The 17,855-nt window shown below is 41.5% G+C and overlaps 1 protein-coding gene across 8 annotated transcripts in view; it reads left to right on the top strand.

The window, feature by feature from the left end:
* The window catches only part of GALNT11 (polypeptide N-acetylgalactosaminyltransferase 11), a 44,381-nt gene that overhangs the window by 15,556 nt on the left and 10,970 nt on the right, over positions 1–17,855 (top strand). For 3 of the 8 annotated variants that reach the window (XM_039861237.1, XM_039861241.1, XM_039861244.1), the window contains exons 2-6: positions 6,003–6,335; positions 9,533–9,656; positions 10,825–10,991; positions 12,930–13,055; positions 15,311–15,560. In XM_039861237.1, the coding sequence (XP_039717171.1) occupies positions 6,041–6,335; positions 9,533–9,656; positions 10,825–10,991; positions 12,930–13,055; positions 15,311–15,560 (962 nt within the window). In that variant the 5' untranslated portion in view covers positions 6,003–6,040. Of the gene's footprint in view, positions 1–1,153; positions 1,173–1,218; positions 1,361–2,089; positions 2,110–4,164; positions 4,319–6,002; positions 6,336–9,532; positions 9,657–10,824; positions 10,992–12,929; positions 13,056–15,310; positions 15,561–17,855 lie in introns of those variants that run through there. The other 5 variants (XM_039861242.1, XM_039861240.1, XM_039861238.1 and 2 more) reach the window with 5 other exon arrangements.

Raw genomic sequence — 17,855 nt, 5'->3', positions numbered from 1 at the left:
TGAGGTTTTAGATTTTTGTGACCTAAATAGTTTGCCACAAAGCTTTTTCGAGATAACAGTAGATGGTGACAGTAACAGTAGGTTTGGTTTTGAGGTATGCGTGTACCTTAGGCGGATCGGTTATCGGGATAGCTCCGTTCATGTATCTGGAAAGGGTTCTTCTGTCATTAACTGTACCTCTCCACAGCCTGCGTGCTGGCACCCCATGTTCCAGCCTCCACAGTCAGTCTTTCCAGGTAACTTTCTCTGGAAACATAACTAACAGTTACTCAGCCACGCCAGGGTCTCTGCTCCACCGGCCCATCCATGTCGCTTTCACCCTGCCCCGTTCTTCTGCATCTTGGCACTTGCCTGGCTTAGGTCTCTGGCCTGTCGTTGTAATCAGCACATTGCGTATACTGCTCTCCGTGCTGCTTCTGTACCTCCCTGGCAAAGCCTGACTCTCAGCTTACAGGGCACCTGTCCCTGGGCAAGCTGCCAGACCATGACTAAAGAAAAACAAAACCGCACTGCCTTATTTCACTGAAAATTCAAGTACACAGCTGGGTAGTCTTTTATTCATTTACCTTTTGAAAAATATATTACCGTGCTATCTGCTGAAGTTTGGGGTTAATTAACTGTTGAAGTTTATGATTGAAAGAATTTGTACACTAGTCGTTTTGTATTAACTGACCTTAAATGTCTGTTTTGACCCCCCCTTGCATATTGAAGCCATTAGTACTTGCTTGTAGAAGGAATGGCTAACAGTATGAAAACCAGACGTTTTGTAGATACTGGATTCATTATTGGTTAGCGTAGATTAGATCAAATTTTTAGTTTCTGATTTTTGTTTGGGTGTTTTAAATTCTTAGGTAGTTAAGAACTTGTCATTTTATTAAATAACAGACTTTGGATTGCTTTCCACTTTTCTTCACATTTAGGTGTCAACTTCTTGACCTGTCTAAAAACCAAATGTCTTTGTTGCTTTTGAAGACTATTGTGGTTAATTATATAAAAGAAACAATCTGATTTTATGCTTTTTTTATAGGCTCCTTAATGTAATGATTCACTACATAAAATATGTTCTCTGAAGAATTTCACATATGGCTTGAGGGAAATAATGTTTACCTGAGAGTTAACAGTCTAGTACATTTCATGGGTCAGGAAGCGACTCTTGATGTCGAGCTGGTGAGGTGAGGATGAGCCAGGGGCGTTCTGTGAAGAACCTGACGGAGTCGGCCAGGTCCTGTGGGTGAGGGTGAGAGGAGAAAGCTTTGTTTTGCCCCTTAGGTGCTGTCGGCCAGGAGGGAACCCAAGATCATGCAGTGGGCAAAATGGAAAGTAATCCACTGTGTTTATTGAGACCTTTATTTTGAAATTGGTCAGTGAAAGCTTGTTTTTTGTACCTCTTCTCATAGTAAATTTGGCTAGTTCTGATCTCCATGTACAGCATTAAGGTATTACTTGGCTCAAATAGGATAGTAGTACATTTGTTTAGAAATTCGAGGCATTTCACAAGCATATTGATAACTATATTACAGTAGGTTTTTTTTCATTAATTTCAACAAATATTTGTTAAATGTTTGCTATGAACCAGGTTTTGTTTTAAGCTTATGGGCTACTGCAGGAAATAGAACAGACAAAAGCTCTTGCTCTGATGAAGCTTATATTCTAGCATGGGGGAGACAGATGATGAATAATAAATGTAACAAGGAATTATGCAGTACGTAAGAAAGGTGGTAAGTTGCACTGAGTAGGGAAAAATCAGAAGTGCCAGTATTTGGTAGTTGAGTGGCAGTTTTAAATAGGGTAGTCTAGATAGAGCCTTATTGAGAAGGCGATACTTGAGCAGAGATTCAGCAGAGGTGAAGCTAGCTGGGATGAAAGTATTCTAGGCAGGGGAGAGACCGATGCACAATTTCTAAGCGGGAGTACGATGGACTCATCTGGTGACTCAGAAGGAGACCGGTGTCTAGGATACAATGAAGACAGGAGAAGTAGTGGGAGATCTGGTTAGGGAGGTGATGCCTGACTACGTTAGACACTTGTAGTTCACTGTAAGGAACGGATGGTCCTGTATGTCGTTTATATTCTATATTACATTCAGAACTAACGTAAAGGAGGGGAAAGTTAACATTCGTTGAATTTCTGCTATGTTTTTTCATTCTGTAGGTATTTTTCAGCATCTTCTATGTGCCATTCATTGTGCTAAGTGAAAGGAAGACAGTAAAACAAAAATTAGCCAGTTTGTGGAGATTGTCTTAACTCTAGTGCAAATCATTGTGTGTGTGTGCTAATCATTGTACCTGATACTTTAAGTATATTCTCATGTAATTCTAAGTATTTCGTTTAATTCTAAGTATCCACTTAAGATAGACAGTGTTGTTAACTTGGATTACAGTTGACGATAACGAGGCTAAGAAAACTTTGTCATTTTTCCGACGTTGCACAGTCAGTATGTGATAGAGTGGGATTCGAACTTGATTTTGTCTTTTTATTATACTGTTGGTTCCCAAATGTGGCTGTGCATCAGAGTTAACTAGGAGGTTTATTAAAGCTGTAGATTCCTCTGCAAATTCTGGTTTAGCGTATTTGGCACAAAGCCCCAGGAATCTGTATTTTTAGTAAACACTCTAGGGATTCCAGTGTTTTAGAACGCTAGCCTCCAATACGATATTTATGGTAGTGTGACAAGTAGCGATGTGGCATCCTTATCTTGTTCTTATTTTTAAGAAAAAAGATTTTACCCTTTTACCATTGAGTATCATTTTTGCTGTAAGATTTTTGGAGATCTTCTTTTTCAGAGTAATGATTTCCCTATTCCTAGTTTGCTAAGAATTGAGTGTTGAATTTTAATAAATTATTTCCACTAAGTTTTCCCTTCAGTTTTTTAAGGTCACGGTTAATATAATAGGTTTTCAAATACCGAACCAGCTTGTATTCCTGAAGTAAATACAACTTGTTCATGATGTATTCATTTTTTAGAATGTTGGTTTCAGTTTTCATGTTTTTTTAAAAAGTTTTTTATAATCTCTTTGAGCTTGTGTTTAATATTCCATTCTTACACTGTTCTTGGTTTGATATCAGGGTGATAACAGTCTCAGAAAGTGGGAGAGAATGTTTCCTCCTTTTCTGTTCTTTGGAGACTGTCATGTTTTCCTTAAATGAACTCGTAAAATCATCTAGAAGTTTTTTTTTGCAATGGTTTGATATTCAAAAGGATTATAAAGCCATCCAGGATTCCTGATTTTCTAGCCAGTGCATTTATATTTTTCTAGGAATTTATCCATTTCAGTGAAGTTTACGAACAATACTTTTCTTTTTAAGCTGCATTTATATGTGCCTTCTTTTTTATTTTCAGCATTGTTTATTTCTGCTTTCTTTTTCTTGGTTAGTTTTGCCAGTGGTTTGTTAATTTTATTCATCTTTTCAAGAACCAACTTTATGCTTTTATCTTATTTTGTCTTCATTTTCTATTTCTGGCAAGTCGTTACTGTTTCCTTCTTTTGTTAGATTATTCAGTTATATTTTTCTAAATTCATAGTTTGTGGTTTGTATTTCCTGAATTAGCATCCCAAGCTATAACTTTGGTGTAGCAGGTTTTGAAAAGTAGCATTTTCATTATTCTAAATAATTTTTAATTTGCATTTAGATATTTCTCATTTTTTCTAGTTATCTTTTTGTCATTGACTGGTGTTAACTCAGTCGTCCTGTGACCAGAGCATGTGGCCTACATGATGCAAACTCTTTGACCCCCCCGGGCACGCTTGTGTGTGAGGCGAGGGCCTTTGCTTTTGCTCCGCCCTCTCGCGGACGCCTGTGCCCCAGATATGTGCAGCACTCACTCTTGTTCAGGCCTGGACTGAAGAGTCTCCTCAGGCCACCTACCTAAAACTTCGCGTGTCCTCTTCTACTTCACGTTGCTCTCCCATGCTTTCGTTCACACTTAGCACTTCAAGATGCCATCTAACCTGCTCCAAACCAGACAGGGAAAGAAGCGAAGCCATTTGAGGGTGTGCGCCTGTGCCGGGGTAGAAAGGGAAGAAATGTAAGCTGTAGGAGAAGGGAGGGGTCGAGGGTCTGGTGTGGCCCGCTGTGAGGCTGTGTGGGTGACAGTGGCCAGTGGGAGTCAGGGTCGAGGTCAGCGCAGGGCTGGGCAGGGCAGGGTTACTTCAGCGGGATATGGCGAGGGTGAGGATGAACACCAGTCAAGGCGAAGCTAGGGTTTCGAAAGGTTCTGGACATCGCCCAACATGCCGGCAGGGTTAGATCAGTGAAAGTGACTTGAATGTCAGAGTGTCCACCTGCTGTTCCGAGCTGCGTGGTGCACTAGCCCTCGGTGAGTGTCCTCTGGCCTCTTCCTGTGATGAGAGAAGGGATCGGGGTTTTCTCTCGGTCCCTTTTGCGCGGTTCCCTTCTGTGTTCAGGGTAAGGAGGCCAAGGTGGAGGGCAGGCCTGAGAAGTGTGATAGAAACAGCCTGGATAGAAATCTCATCATGCAGTTGAAGAAAGGATTGGCTGCTTAGATGTAGGGTTCCTGCCGGAACCAGAGCAGCCTGTGTAGTTTGTCTTGGACTTTTGGATTTCATGGCCTCTTCAGGAAATAGTGCTTTCGTTTTTGATGTTTGTTTACGTGGGGTTTTTTTTTTTTTTGCTATATAATATTTTTGCCTACAAATGTTTTATTTATTTATTTTTGTAAGCAAATATTTTAGGAAATTATAATGTCTGTTTTAGTTGAAACTAGTGTTTCACCTCAATGTCTCTATTCTTTACAACATTTTTGTTGCAAAGTGGCAAATTTGCAACTTCGTTTTCTCATTTGCCTTGATGGCTCTAATTCTCTTGCTTAGAGAACATTTTCTTCTGAATAAAGTGGTTGCTTTTAGGCGCACGTCATTAATTGAACAGTGGGAACAGCTGACGTGACAGTGTGTCCATCGGTCCCTGACTTTCCTCACGCTGCAGTCACTTCCCCTGCTCCTTTGGTGTTACTGTAGTAGTTTTTTGTTTGTTGGGTGTTGTTGTTTTCTTTGTTCTTAAAGCTTTTGAATTGATATGTAGTAAAATAACTAATAGTGCTTGGTTGGTAGATAGTCAAGAAATTGAGCTGTTCTATCTGCCATCTTCTAGGCTTATGGCATAATGTTGTGCTAAACAGCTTAATTTTTGAAGCAAGGTTTACTGAAGCTGATTTGTTTTGTCCTGATTTGGGGGGACAATATCATTATTTCATACTGGAGAAATAAGTAATGTATAAGTAGCACTGCTTCTTTGTGTACATTATGTAGAGTTTCTCTTTCCTTATGTTCGGTGAGACTATTTTGTATGTATATTGGGCTCTTTACCCAGAATCCGTCAGGAAGTTGCGTGAGGCTTCCATGAAGACCAGATGTTACCGGAAAGCTTAGGGAGAAGTTGCTGATTGATGCCATGTTATTTACAGGACATCAGAAGGAGAGGAAAAATAAAATTACTTGAACTCTTAAGTTATAAATTTGAAATGTAATTGTTTAGAGTAGGCATTTGGGCAGGTTTAATCTTTGATTAGAAAGTAGAACTATTAGGTTGCTTATTTTAATAACATTTTAAGATCCTTGGGTTGAGTCTTTTTAATTTTTAAAAGAACCTTATAATTTTACAGTTGGGACTTTAGATGTGCCAGCACGACACATAGTACTTGTATTTTCCTCATTAAACGCTAGAACCTGGAAACACCAAACCGAAGGCAGTCCAGGACAAAGGTGAAGAAGTATCCATTAACATGGGCGAATGAATAAGCCAGCTGTTTTGCTGTCATCGGTTTTCTGAGCACTGACACACTGGTTTTAATTGTTGAATCCTTTTGTTTTTAATTCAGTGCTCTCCATAAATCTTCTTCCGTCTGACTTTGTTAATGGTTTGCACAGGGGTCCTAAGTAAATATGCAGAAGTGCAACTTGGTCGTTTGGGAAACAGTACGAGATTGGTGGATGATTTACAGGTGTTCTCAGATGTCTAACATATCTGTTCTTCTCTTGCAGGAAATTGAAAATGGGCCTTCAGCTATGCTAGGTCTATAATGGGAAGCATCACAGTTCGATATTTCTGTTATGGATGCCTCTTTACATCTGCTACCTGGACGGTTTTGCTTTTTGTTTATTTCAACTTTAGTGAAGTGACTCAGCCACTTAAGAATGTGCCCATCAAGGGGTCTGGGCCTCACGGACCATTCCCCAAAAAATTCTATCCCCGTTTCACTCGAGGTCCAAATCGAGTGTTAGAATTACAGTTCAAAGCAAACAACATTGATGGCGTGATAGATAACCGTATTGAAGACCCAGAAAGAGGCAACGCGAAGCTCTCTTCTGAGTTGGGTAAGTGTATTTGATTTTTGCTAGGACCATGTCAGAATATTTAATCTTCAGAAGTTTAATTGTTCTTTATATCGTGTGTTGCTCATGGGATTAGAAATGTCATTTTTTCCCCCACTTTTTTCATTCACGAACTAGCTGAGGTCCTTGTAGTTTCTGCAGACTCGGGGGAGTTATATTCTAATATGTCCAGTTTTGACTTCAGTATTTTATGAGGACTTGGGAGAAACTAATAAGGTCCAGAATAGAAAAACAGTGAAAAATTAAATACCTGGAAAGACAGTGGAACCTAAGTGGGAAGATTTTAACTGCTGTCGCTGTTTAATAAGGGAAAGAAATGGCTGAAAGATGACTCTATTTAACATCTTTTGAAAGGCACAGAGTTAATGAAAACAACATAAACCACTGGGTTTAGAAATAAATTGAGAGTACGTATAGCTAGAGCTAGCATTTCTACTTGTAAGAACTGTTAAGGTGCTAGAATATATTAAACATAGGAATTTATAAAATCTGAGTATAAAATAGAAACTTTTTCTTCAAAAATTATATTCTGTTCAATTTGGTAGCAAGACTCTACTGTATATGTCTTTGAATATTATAATTCTAGAGTATGGGTTTTAGCAAACTTTAAGGGATAAATGAGCCATTTTGGTGTCAACGTAAGAAACGTCCAAACTTGCAGAGAACTTTTATGAGTTTATCTGAGCCAAACTGACGATTGCCGGGAAGCAGAATCTCAGTGGGCTGAGCAAATGCTTGGGAGACGGGCGGTTTTGCAGCTCAGTTTGCACATCGGGATCAGAGGAGGGAGGAGAGGTAAGGAGCGGCACACGGGATCCATTGGTGGTAGATTCAGGAGGCGGAGAAGGCAAAGGGGGGACCCCTGGGGTTGGACGAAAAGGAAAAGGGAGAGGCGCACACTTCCCCACGGCGGGTACGGGACGGTCCGTACGTCGCGTCCGCGGCACAGAGAGATGGCGTGCGGCAAACGGGATGACGGTGACGGCTCCGCGGTCTCCTCTGGCGCCGTGGTGTGCCTGAGGGGCCTGGAAAAGGTCCGTCTGACATCCCGGGGTCTGTGATCCTAGATGCAGAAAGACAGTAGGCTCAGTTAAGGGAAGGACGGACCTTCGTCAAGGAAGCTATAGTTCTAGGCGATAGCCGTGACTACCTGCCGCGGCCGCTTCTAGTTAGGAATTTGCATGTTTAGACCACTGCGTGTGGCTCCTTTCAGTCTCTAACTTTGTGAGGTCTTCCGGACTGGCTCCCCTGAGCTTGTCAGGTTTTGTATGTGGCCCCCTTTTCATCCACTGTGGTTTTCTTTAAAACTTAAAAAAAAAAACCAAAAATCTTTGATCTTGTTACGGAAACGTCAAATAATAAGTAATGGGGAGTAAAAGCATATAGTAAGACATTTTGAGAGATTGAAGGATCCACAGACTGTAAAGGAAATGTTAAACATTTTTTTTCATTTGAGCACAGTTTCAGAGAAATAAGTTTCTAAGAGTTAATTTTCTAATACACAAAATTAAAAATATTTAATATGAGGAAATAAAAGCGAATACTTGAATTTTCATAAAATAACACCTAATCTCTTTCAGATAGCCATTTAGACATTTTCTAGTCTTTAAAATTCATAGTTATTTTGGTAAAACTTTTATAAGGAAGTCACATCGGGTTCACCGTTTTGGACGGACATCTCATTTGCCATCCCGAGGTGCTTCCTCCCACCTTCCTGGCACTGTTCTCAAACTGCCTCAAATTCCAGCGGAAGAAACTGCAAACTGCTCCCCTCAGAAGCATTTTTCTCAGTCTGTTGGAATCTTGCTTCCACATGTATCCTTTTCTGACTCAAAGTTTTATAAAAATTCTCTACAGGTTTGGATGTTTCTTATGTCGACAAATTTCATATTAATTTTCGAATCAGCTTTTCTGTGGGGATTTTGATAACGTTTGCATTCAGTCTGGACTGCTCTGGGAAGCATTGACATCGTTAACTGTATTTAGTATTCCAGTCCATAAACCTGGGCTGTCTTTCCATTTATTTAGATCTCTTTTTAGTTTTTTTCAGCAGTGTTTTGTAGTTTTTAGTGTACAGATCTTGCACTTCCTCCGTTAAATTTATTCCTAAGTATTTTCTCTTGGATGTACCCGTAAATGGAATTGTTCTCTTAATTTTATTTTCCGACTGTTCATTACTACTGTACAGAAACAGAACTGTGATCTGGTACCTTGCAGATTTGCTGAATTCATTTATTAGCTGTATTAGTTTTTTTTGTGTGTATTCTTTCGTATCTTCTATAATTTAGCTGTTCAGGCAATTTGGGTTTGTCACTTCAGATAGCTACAATCTCTCACTACTTTCAATGGCAAATGAAATGTCCATTCAAAATGGTAAACCCAATATTACTTCCTTATAAAAGTTTTACCTAATAACTATGAATTTAAAAAACTAGAAAATTTCCCATTAATGTTCTTAAAATGCCTAAATGGCTATCTGAAAAAGATTAGGTGTTATTTTATGAAAATTGAAGTATTAGCTTTTGTTTCCTCATATAAGTTTAAATATTTTTGACTTCATGTATTAGAAAATCATTAACTCCTAGAAACTTTTCTTTGAAACTATGATCAAATGAAAAAAATGTTTTAACATTTCCTTTATAGTCTGAGGATCTTTCGATCTCTTAAAACCTCTTATTACATGCTTTTACTCCACATTACTTATTATTTGATGCTATATGAGGAGGACTTTCTTAACTATGATGCTGATTAAGTCTGGAAGCAATGGCTTTTTATAGAAAGATTTATCAGGTCTTTTTTAGGGGAGGGGTTCATATAAACTCTTGCCTGTAATTGGGACCTATTGAGGTCTATATGGGTTCTATAATTATTGCTTTTATGAAAAAGATCATCAAGTCTCTCTTGTTGGTCAGAGGTAAGTTTTTCTTTTGAAAATATTCTTAAAGAGCATGGCTAGTAAGAAGGTGTCATTTATGGTTAAGGTATACTTGCTTTTTTGAGCTGGGCTGATAAAAACTTGGCTTTAACCCCCTTTTTTTTTGAAAATGGAGACACCTAGATTTGTGAAACGTGGCTATTATAAGAGGTTAAAATCAAGATTTTTATTACGATCCTAACAGTAATTGTAGTAACTGTCCTTTGCAGATTAATGCACTGACTGTAACTTTACTCTTTTGCAGGCATGATATTTAATGAACATGATCAGGAGTTGAGAGACTTGGGGTATCAGAAGCATGCCTTCAATATGCTTATTAGCGACCGCCTGGGCTACCACAGAGATGTGCCAGACACAAGGAATGCAGCGTATGTTCCTTAGTGGTTTCTGCTAATCGTTTTAGTAACACAGTGCTTTCAGTACCAGTATAGTAAGTCATGAGGGTGCTTAGGCTCGATTATTCAGGATACTAGAAAACTGGACAGATTTCCACTCTTACTGCGCTTGAAGCCACGTAGTCTGGAGCCTGCCACGTCTTTTAAAAATTCTGTGGGAAAAAGGGGAGAGGGGCTAAGTGCATGAAATTAAATAGCCTTCTGAGCATAAGTTAGTTTTAAATGTGTATTGGATTCATGGCAAAAAGGATAAAACCAGTGAAGAATTTTACTCATCTCACTTTTCTGTTTTCATTATTTTTGATTCTTCAAAGGCTTTTCATTTGTATGGTTGATCAATCATTCATTCCACAGACAGACTTTTTTGAGCACCTTCTGTTCGCTAGATGCTGTATTAGGCCCTGGAAGTAAACAGTAAGACCCAGCCGGGTCCACAGGGCTAGGGCCCAGCAGGAGAGCTGAATGAGGAAACGAGGGATCGGAGAGCCGCAGGACGAGGGCTGTGATGGGAACTGGTGAAATGGGGGCCCCCAGCCGGAGCTGTCCGGAAGCCTCCCTGGGCGAGGAACGACAGCAATGCCAGGGAATAGCCTGAATCCACAGGGTCTGTCGGAGTGACGGAAACCACTGACTCTCAGTCGTGGAGAATGGCGGGCGCTGGGCGGCGGGCAGGGCCCGGGCTCGGAAGGCTTCGCATGCCGTGCAAAGGGACGGGGGCTCCGGACTGTTCTCTCTTAGTTGGTGGGTTTTTGTTGTTGTCGTACAAAGCCACCTAACTCTTCGTCGCTTACAGGGAAGCTCTTCCATTATATTGATCTATGTATCATAGTTTACTTGAATTGTTTTCTATTTGAAGGGCAAAAAAACCCTCAAGTACAGAGTTTTATGTTTATTTCCTTTGGAGACGTCAGTGAGGAGAAGCTGAACATCAGCTTACAAGTTTTTTAAATGTTGATCTAAAAATAAGTGGCAGGTATTGGAGGAAGAAATTATTAATAAATGTAAAACTCTTGAGTAAGAAGCCACATTATTTCCTTAAATGCTTTTAAAAAATTGTTATAATGTAAGAGGCTGAACAAGGTTGCAATTAACGTTTAGTGAAGAATAAAACGTGAGTCTTTTCTTGTATTCGTCTTTACAGGTGCAAAGACAAGACATACCCAGTGGATCTGCCAGTCGCCAGTGTCGTTATTTGTTTCTACAACGAAGCCTTGTCTGCTTTGCTGCGGACCGTGCACAGCGTCCTAGACCGCACGCCGGCCCAGCTTCTCCACGAAGTCATCCTCGTGGATGACGACAGTGACTTCGGTGCGGCATGCGGTGACTGCTGGTGTGGGCACTCGGCGGCGGTCTCTGTAGTGTCGCATCTGCAGAGCTGACCATACGTAGTGGTGGGGGGACCTCATGCATGCAGTTGCCAGGGAGCCAACCACGGATAAATGCCTTTCCCTGGCTTGTAGGGTGCTTTTGAAGGATCTGCATGCCCTTTGTAATCTTCACAAACTGTGCTACCCAAATGTGGCCTTTGAAATTTTTCCCTTGCTTACCTTTTTTAAAAAAAAGTCTTACTTTGAATCCTCTGTAGATTCACAGTAAGTTCCACAGAGGTCCTGTGTACCCCTTCACCTAGTTTTCCCCATTGATGACGTCTCACAGAATTACAGTGTCAAAACCAGGCATCTGACTTGGTGCGGAGTGTGTGTACAGTTCTGTGTCATTTAATGCCATGAATAGACTGCCGTAACCAGCACTGATCGAGTTACAGACCACTCCATTACCCCAAAGAGCTCCCTCATCCTGTTCCTTTACAGTCCCATCCACTTCCCTTTCCCCACCATCCTTAATCCCTGGCAAACCCGGTATCTGTCATTTCAAGAATGCTGTGTGCATGGAATTGTTCGTATGACCTTTCAAGGCTGGCTTTTTGCACTTGGCCCAATGCCTCGGCTTATGTTCTAATGTCTGTTGACGTTGAGAACTGCCTGCAGGCAAAAGCGGGTTAGTTCTGACAGCCCGTAGATGAGCTCTGAGGGCCACTGTGAGTCAGTACAGACTTTACACACCTCACTTTAATTCAGCACAGACTTCTAAGAATGGCTCCATGTACATATGGCAAGGTGCAGGGCTTTTCACTTATGCTACTCATCCAGCTCTCCTCGACCTTGTGAGATAGGTCGTATCCTCATTTTACAGAGGAGAAAATAGTATGTGATTTCTCCAGATCCCATAGTTGTTCAGTGATGGAGTTGAAATTAGACCCTGGTCTGCACAGCTCCAAGCTTTCTGCTCTTGACATTGCAGTAAGCTGCAGAGATACACTGATAAACTGTATGCCAGTCGCATATTTTTCATGACTCAGGTATTTATTAGGCACCTTTGATGGCGACAACAGAGTTGGCAGACCAGCACCCTTAAATACACTAGTGGTAGTAACATCCTTAAACCTTGGTAAATATTATAATCTCACAGCAGAAAATTTAGAAAGGTTAATAGCAAACAAAACTTAATTTCAACACTGGATGATTAAAAAAAAAAACTAAGAATCTGAGTCTGGGCCAAGATTGGCTAAATATTAGATTCTAGAATTTGTGGTATTGGGTTTTGTTTGTTTTTTTTTGAGTCAAAATTATAAGTAAGAAACAAAAACAGGTTATCTAAAAGGGAAATTCTTGATAATTTATAATGGTTTATATGTTAACTATGGAATAATTCTTACATGATCTTCAAAGTTATTAAACTTAGAGGTAAATGAGCTAAAATTTATAAAAAATACGTGTGCTCTTGGAAGGTGCTAAACTAATAAAAAGACATTTACTGCTGCTGTTATGTAATTTCTGGTAAGAGCAATAGAAGTTGTTTCTTAACTATTCTGAAATGGAGTATGACTTGACATTTCTTGTTTTCTTTGTTTTAAATCTGATTTCTATGCAGTCAGCTGAACATTTACTCACAATGTTCATTTCAAACTTTTTTATGCAAAGCAACGTGCTGGTTGCTTTGAGATACAAATAAGTTTATAACTAAGGTAACTATTCTTCTTGGCTAGTATTCCAGCTCTTACCCTTCATTTCTTCCCCTTTTTTTCCTTATAGGATAATCTATGATCTTTTAAAATAAAGCACAAGTAGATTCTTTAATATTTACTTGACAATTTATTGTTGCAAGTACCAGACACAACTTTAGCTATAAAATGTCTTTGCATGTGTTTCATGTGGTTTAAATAATTATGAGACTCTTTATTTTCAGATGATTTGAAAGGAGAACTGGATGCATTTGTCCAGAAATACCTCCCTGGAAAAATTAAAGTCATAAGAAACAGGAAGCGTGAGGGACTGATTCGGGGAAGAATGATCGGAGCAGCCCACGCGACAGGTACGCCTTCCCTTAGGGCTTCTTGTCCCCGGAGCCTCCCATGGGAAGAGGTGTCTTAGATGGGCCTTGCAGTGGCAACGAGGCTCCGCTTCGTCTGAAGAGGCCGCTTCGGAGCCCCAGCCCTGTTGCCCAGGTCACGGCCTCCGAGGCTCTGCTGGCACAGCGGCCCTTTATGTGGCTGCCATGCAGGTAGGTCTCTATCTTGTTCACTTACGTAAGCAGAAGAGTCTAGACCAAGTGCAATTCAACTTTTGTAATTTATTAAATACAAAATTTGAAATATATGTATCCAAACCGATTTGAATTATGCTAATAATTCTTAAAGTATGAATGCATACCACTGGTGACATGCATCATTTCTAGTTGGATAAATGGACACTTAAAAATTGACTTAGATAACTACAAGGTCACGTTCTTTAAATTTCCTCGTAATCCTTCTGATTCCATCAAGGAGAAAGTCTCCATTGGTACTGTATCTTTAAAACCTTTATCTTACACTGATCTCCCCCTAAGAAAGAAGAACAGGTACCAAATTCAGAATATTCTGGAAATGTATCTGGTTAGCCTTCAGTTTTATTGATTCCATTGTATTTTTATGGTTACCTCCATGTAAGATTGGAGATCCTGATTTTCATTTATAAATTTTAGTAGAAAAATTTTCCTCTTAAATATATAATACTGCACGTAGTACATGGATCTGCCCCCCAGAAATCATGACGGTCATTTATTCAGGTACAGCTGCCAGTTCAGCCAGACGATGTATTTGCGTGGCATGAAATATAACCGCCACCCTCCCAGCCCAAACGATTAAGCCATCACTTTATCCCCAGTCAGAAACACGGACGTGTTTTAGCCAGGAATTCTGCCTGAAGTGTATTTGTTAGGAACATACAAACAAATAATATACACAACTCTCGAAAAAAATGTGTGGACAATTCAGATTCTCCTCGGTAATTCTTTGGACAGCCAGGTACGGAGTGTGGTGCAGTGACAGTGGCCTGCTGTGTGTAGATGTTTTTATTACAGTTATGGTAATCGAACCATTTCCAAATTTTGGATACGTTTCCCCGCCTTGGGGCTGGAGCGCGTAACTGCGTTTTCATTGGTGACTCAGAAACATGGCTGCTCGTTGATCACTGCTGCAGCCTGGCAGCCGTGAGAGGCGCGCACCCTCCGGTTCACTGGTCACTGCCGTGCGTTCGCCTTTCTTTCCTTTCCCACCTTTCCTTTTTCATTCTGTCAAGCTCCTTAGCTGTAGTAGCTGCCATCAGCCAATGGGATGCACTTTTATTCTAGTAAGGAAAATAAAACTCATTAAGATTTTATCTTGCATTTTTATCTCCTCTTGATAAATGTGAGTGGAAATGAGGGTTTCTTTGATAGTTCTAATGGTTATTCTTTATTCTAAAGATCTGTCTGCGAAAGGTATCATTGTAGATTGTACATGAATTACTCAAAGCACCATGCATCCTGTTTCAGTTAATGATAGCAGACATACCTCAGGCAAGAAAGTTTTGCATGACAACAGTCCTGTCATTCATCGTCTATAAATGACCTCATGAGGATGTGAAGAGCACACACCTCACCAGGTGTCAGTTTAACACAAGGCAAAGTGTTCTGCCTGTACACTGCGCAGTGTGAAGGGAATGCAGTCGTGGTTCTTTGAGGAGACGATTCTAAAAATGTTACTTTTTTCAATTACAGCCACTGTAACTAAATGAAGTAAGATTACACGTGGTCATATTGAGCCTGACTTCCCCCAAACTGGCTTATTTCTAACAGATCCTAAAATATATTTATTTGAACAAGGACCAGCAGATCATCATGAGAAAAACAAACAAACAAACCTAAGTTATTGTTACTGAAAAAAAAAACACAACAAACAACTCAGTAGTTAGGTAATGTGATGGTACAGTGTTTCACATGGCACGATCTTGCTATTCTCCACAAATACCCCAGAATGCTCTCTTTATCGTGCTGCTTTCGATAATTCAGCACAGCGCAGTCAGTCTTTGGGTAGAATCTAAAGATGAAAAATCATAGGTCTTGAATTCAGTCTGCATACGACTGCAGACTAGATGGAGAGTTACCTCTCATTTTTTGTTAAACCTACAGTGAACTGAAGCAGTTAAGAGAAAGGGAAGAAGGGTCTAAAAATGAAGTCTCAGCTAAAGCCAGCAAATGGGACAATGGGTGTGCAGGAGCGTGGTGGCAGCAGACATGAATTTTTAAAGCGCTGTTGTTTGCCGTCTCAGGAGAGGTGCTGGTGTTTCTGGACAGCCACTGTGAGGTGAACGTGATGTGGCTGCAGCCCCTGCTGGCCGCCATCCAAGAGGACCGGCGGACGGTGGTGTGCCCCGTGATCGACATCATCAGCGCCGACACGCTGGCCTACAGCTCGTCCCCTGTGGTGCGGGGAGGGTTCAACTGGGGGCTGCACTTCAAATGGGATCTTGTCCCCCTTCCTGAGCCCGGAGGACCAGAAGGAGCCACCGCACCGATAAAGTAAGACACCCCCCCCGCCCCAGCCCATGTGGTCGAAAAACTCTCACTAGAGCTTCTTCAAAGAGTACTTTAAAGATAATTCCTCCTCCTTCGCCAAAAGCAAAAGTGTTGGCTTAATTTGTCCATTAAAATTCTTGAGTGCTGACTGCATTTTATGCACTCTGCGAAGTCCCAAGGGGAGATTTATGAATAAGAAATTGTCCGTGCCCTCAAGGATTTCTAGCTTAGTGAGAAAGGCAGACAGAACCAACGATACCCGGGGACAGTTGTCACACATGGTCCCGTGGAGTACCTACCCTGTGTTTTGTGCTGGTTATGCGCGCGTTTTTATCTTCAGTTCTTTGCTAGTGCGAATGGTGCTATGGAGAGTATTTGATGCATGAGCTTTTTCTACAGTCAGGATTTTTAGGGTAGATTCCTGCTAGCACCATCACTAAGTCACAGTACACGAAGTATTCCCTTCTCGTCCGTGGTCTCGTGAACCTCTTCCACGCTGTTCCCTTTGTTTTCTTCTACACCTCTCATGTTGCTTTCAGAGCGGTTTGTATGTATTTCTGCTTTTTAAAGTGCTTGAACCTACTCTTAAATGTTTTTCTTGTAAAAAAAATAGCATATGCAAAAAGTACACATATGCACACAGTAAATGGTTATAACGTGCACACCTGTGCAGCTACCGCTCAGGTCAGAAAACAGCACCCCGCTGATCCCCAAACATCCTTCCTGGTGACAGTGCCTGAACTCGTCCCCAGGGCTGTCCCTGCCCTGACTGAGCGCTTCCTCGCCCCCGGTGGCAGCCTCCCCGCTGCGGGTTCGTCTCCTGGCGGTGTGGTTATGCCCGCAGCCGGGCTTCCTGCGGACGCAGCCATGGGACTGTTTTGTCTCGCTTTTGCTCAGCATTGCGTTACAAATTCATCGGTGCTGGAGTACGTAGCTCTTGTGGATTCACTTTCACTGCTGTACGATAGTCTAAATTATTTACCCAGTTTACTGTTGATGGGGCAGTTGGGTTATTTTCAGCTTTTGGGATTTTTTATGTCACAAACGGTGCCGTTGCCAACATTTTTATTCATGGCCGCTGGAGTGAAAGCGCCTGGTCGTAGGGCACGCCTCTCCTCGCCTTTGGCAGGTAATATGCTCCTAACCCCTCAGCTGGCATTATGGTGCCTGCCAGCTTCCTTTCCCGTGAGCCCGACACAGGAGGGTGATGGAGACCCTGCTGGCCCGTTCCGGGTGCCTGATGCCATCTGCTGACAGGCGGGTCATCGTGTCCTGGCTTGTGTGAGAAGCTGCTGCGGTTGCGTGTGACGCCCATGAACGGAGCACACGCAGCTCTCACTTGTCTTCCTGGCTTGCGTGCTTGCAGCTTTTCCTCACAGTGCCTGCGGGGGGTCGGTGCGGGTCACTACCGCTGTCCCCTCCTTGGCTCTGCAGACAGGAGCCAGGTGCTAGAGCCCCTCTCAGGAGAGCAGGGCTGCGTCGGGTCTGCCTGCCTGCATTCCTGGCCCATGACCTCCTGACCTGTGGTTGGAGGCAGATGGTAGCGGTGACTCCATTTTGTCCTATCCTCTTTTGGACTGTCCATGTTTTCTTCACAAGGAGAAACGTGTGGTCTAATAAGGTATCTTTAAAGTTTTTCTTCGTCAGTGCAAGAAGAAAGTACTCCAGACTGTTACATGTGTTCTCATTCTTAGCTTTTGTGCAGTTGCCAGTTTTTGCTTAGTTCATCATCTTCACGGGTATTTGTTTCTCATCATTTAATTTTTAGTATTTTTAATCAAAAACATGTATTCACTAACGAATCAAATAGAACTTCGGATAAAAGAGGCCGACTCTACCCCTTTTCTTTCCATTCTCAGTCCTTTCCCCGGAGGCACATTCTCATAACCGTTCTTATTTTGGGTCTTTCGTTTCTCACTTCATTACTTCTAGATGATACGCAGCTGCAGACCCTCTCCATGGGAAGGCGAAGGTCCAGCTGACCGACATCACTCCCTGGTACTGTGTGTCACCCAGTGTCGTTTGGTTATTCGTAGTTGTTGCATTGGTCCCTTCTGATGCTTCTAAATTGTTTGTTACCTTTCGACAGCACTGACGGTCGTCCCCTGGCAGGGAGGGCGTTAGCCCCCGTTCTCCTTCTCCCCACCCCTCCCCTTTCTGTAAGCTTTCACTTTATTGATAACAGGTTGCTAACTTTTTGATTTAACGTTTAGATTTTTTAAACAGCTGTTTCACTTTACTGATAGCAGGTTGCTAACTTTTTGACTTAACATTTAGATTTTTTTACACTTTAACGTT

The sequence above is a fragment of the Pteropus medius genome, unplaced genomic scaffold (genome assembly GCF_902729225.1).
Source record: "Pteropus medius unplaced genomic scaffold, Ma_sr-lr_union100, whole genome shotgun sequence".
In the NCBI taxonomy this organism is placed as follows: Eukaryota; Metazoa; Chordata; class Mammalia; order Chiroptera; family Pteropodidae; genus Pteropus; species Pteropus medius.
This window is presented reverse-complemented; position numbering and strand designations above follow the sequence as displayed.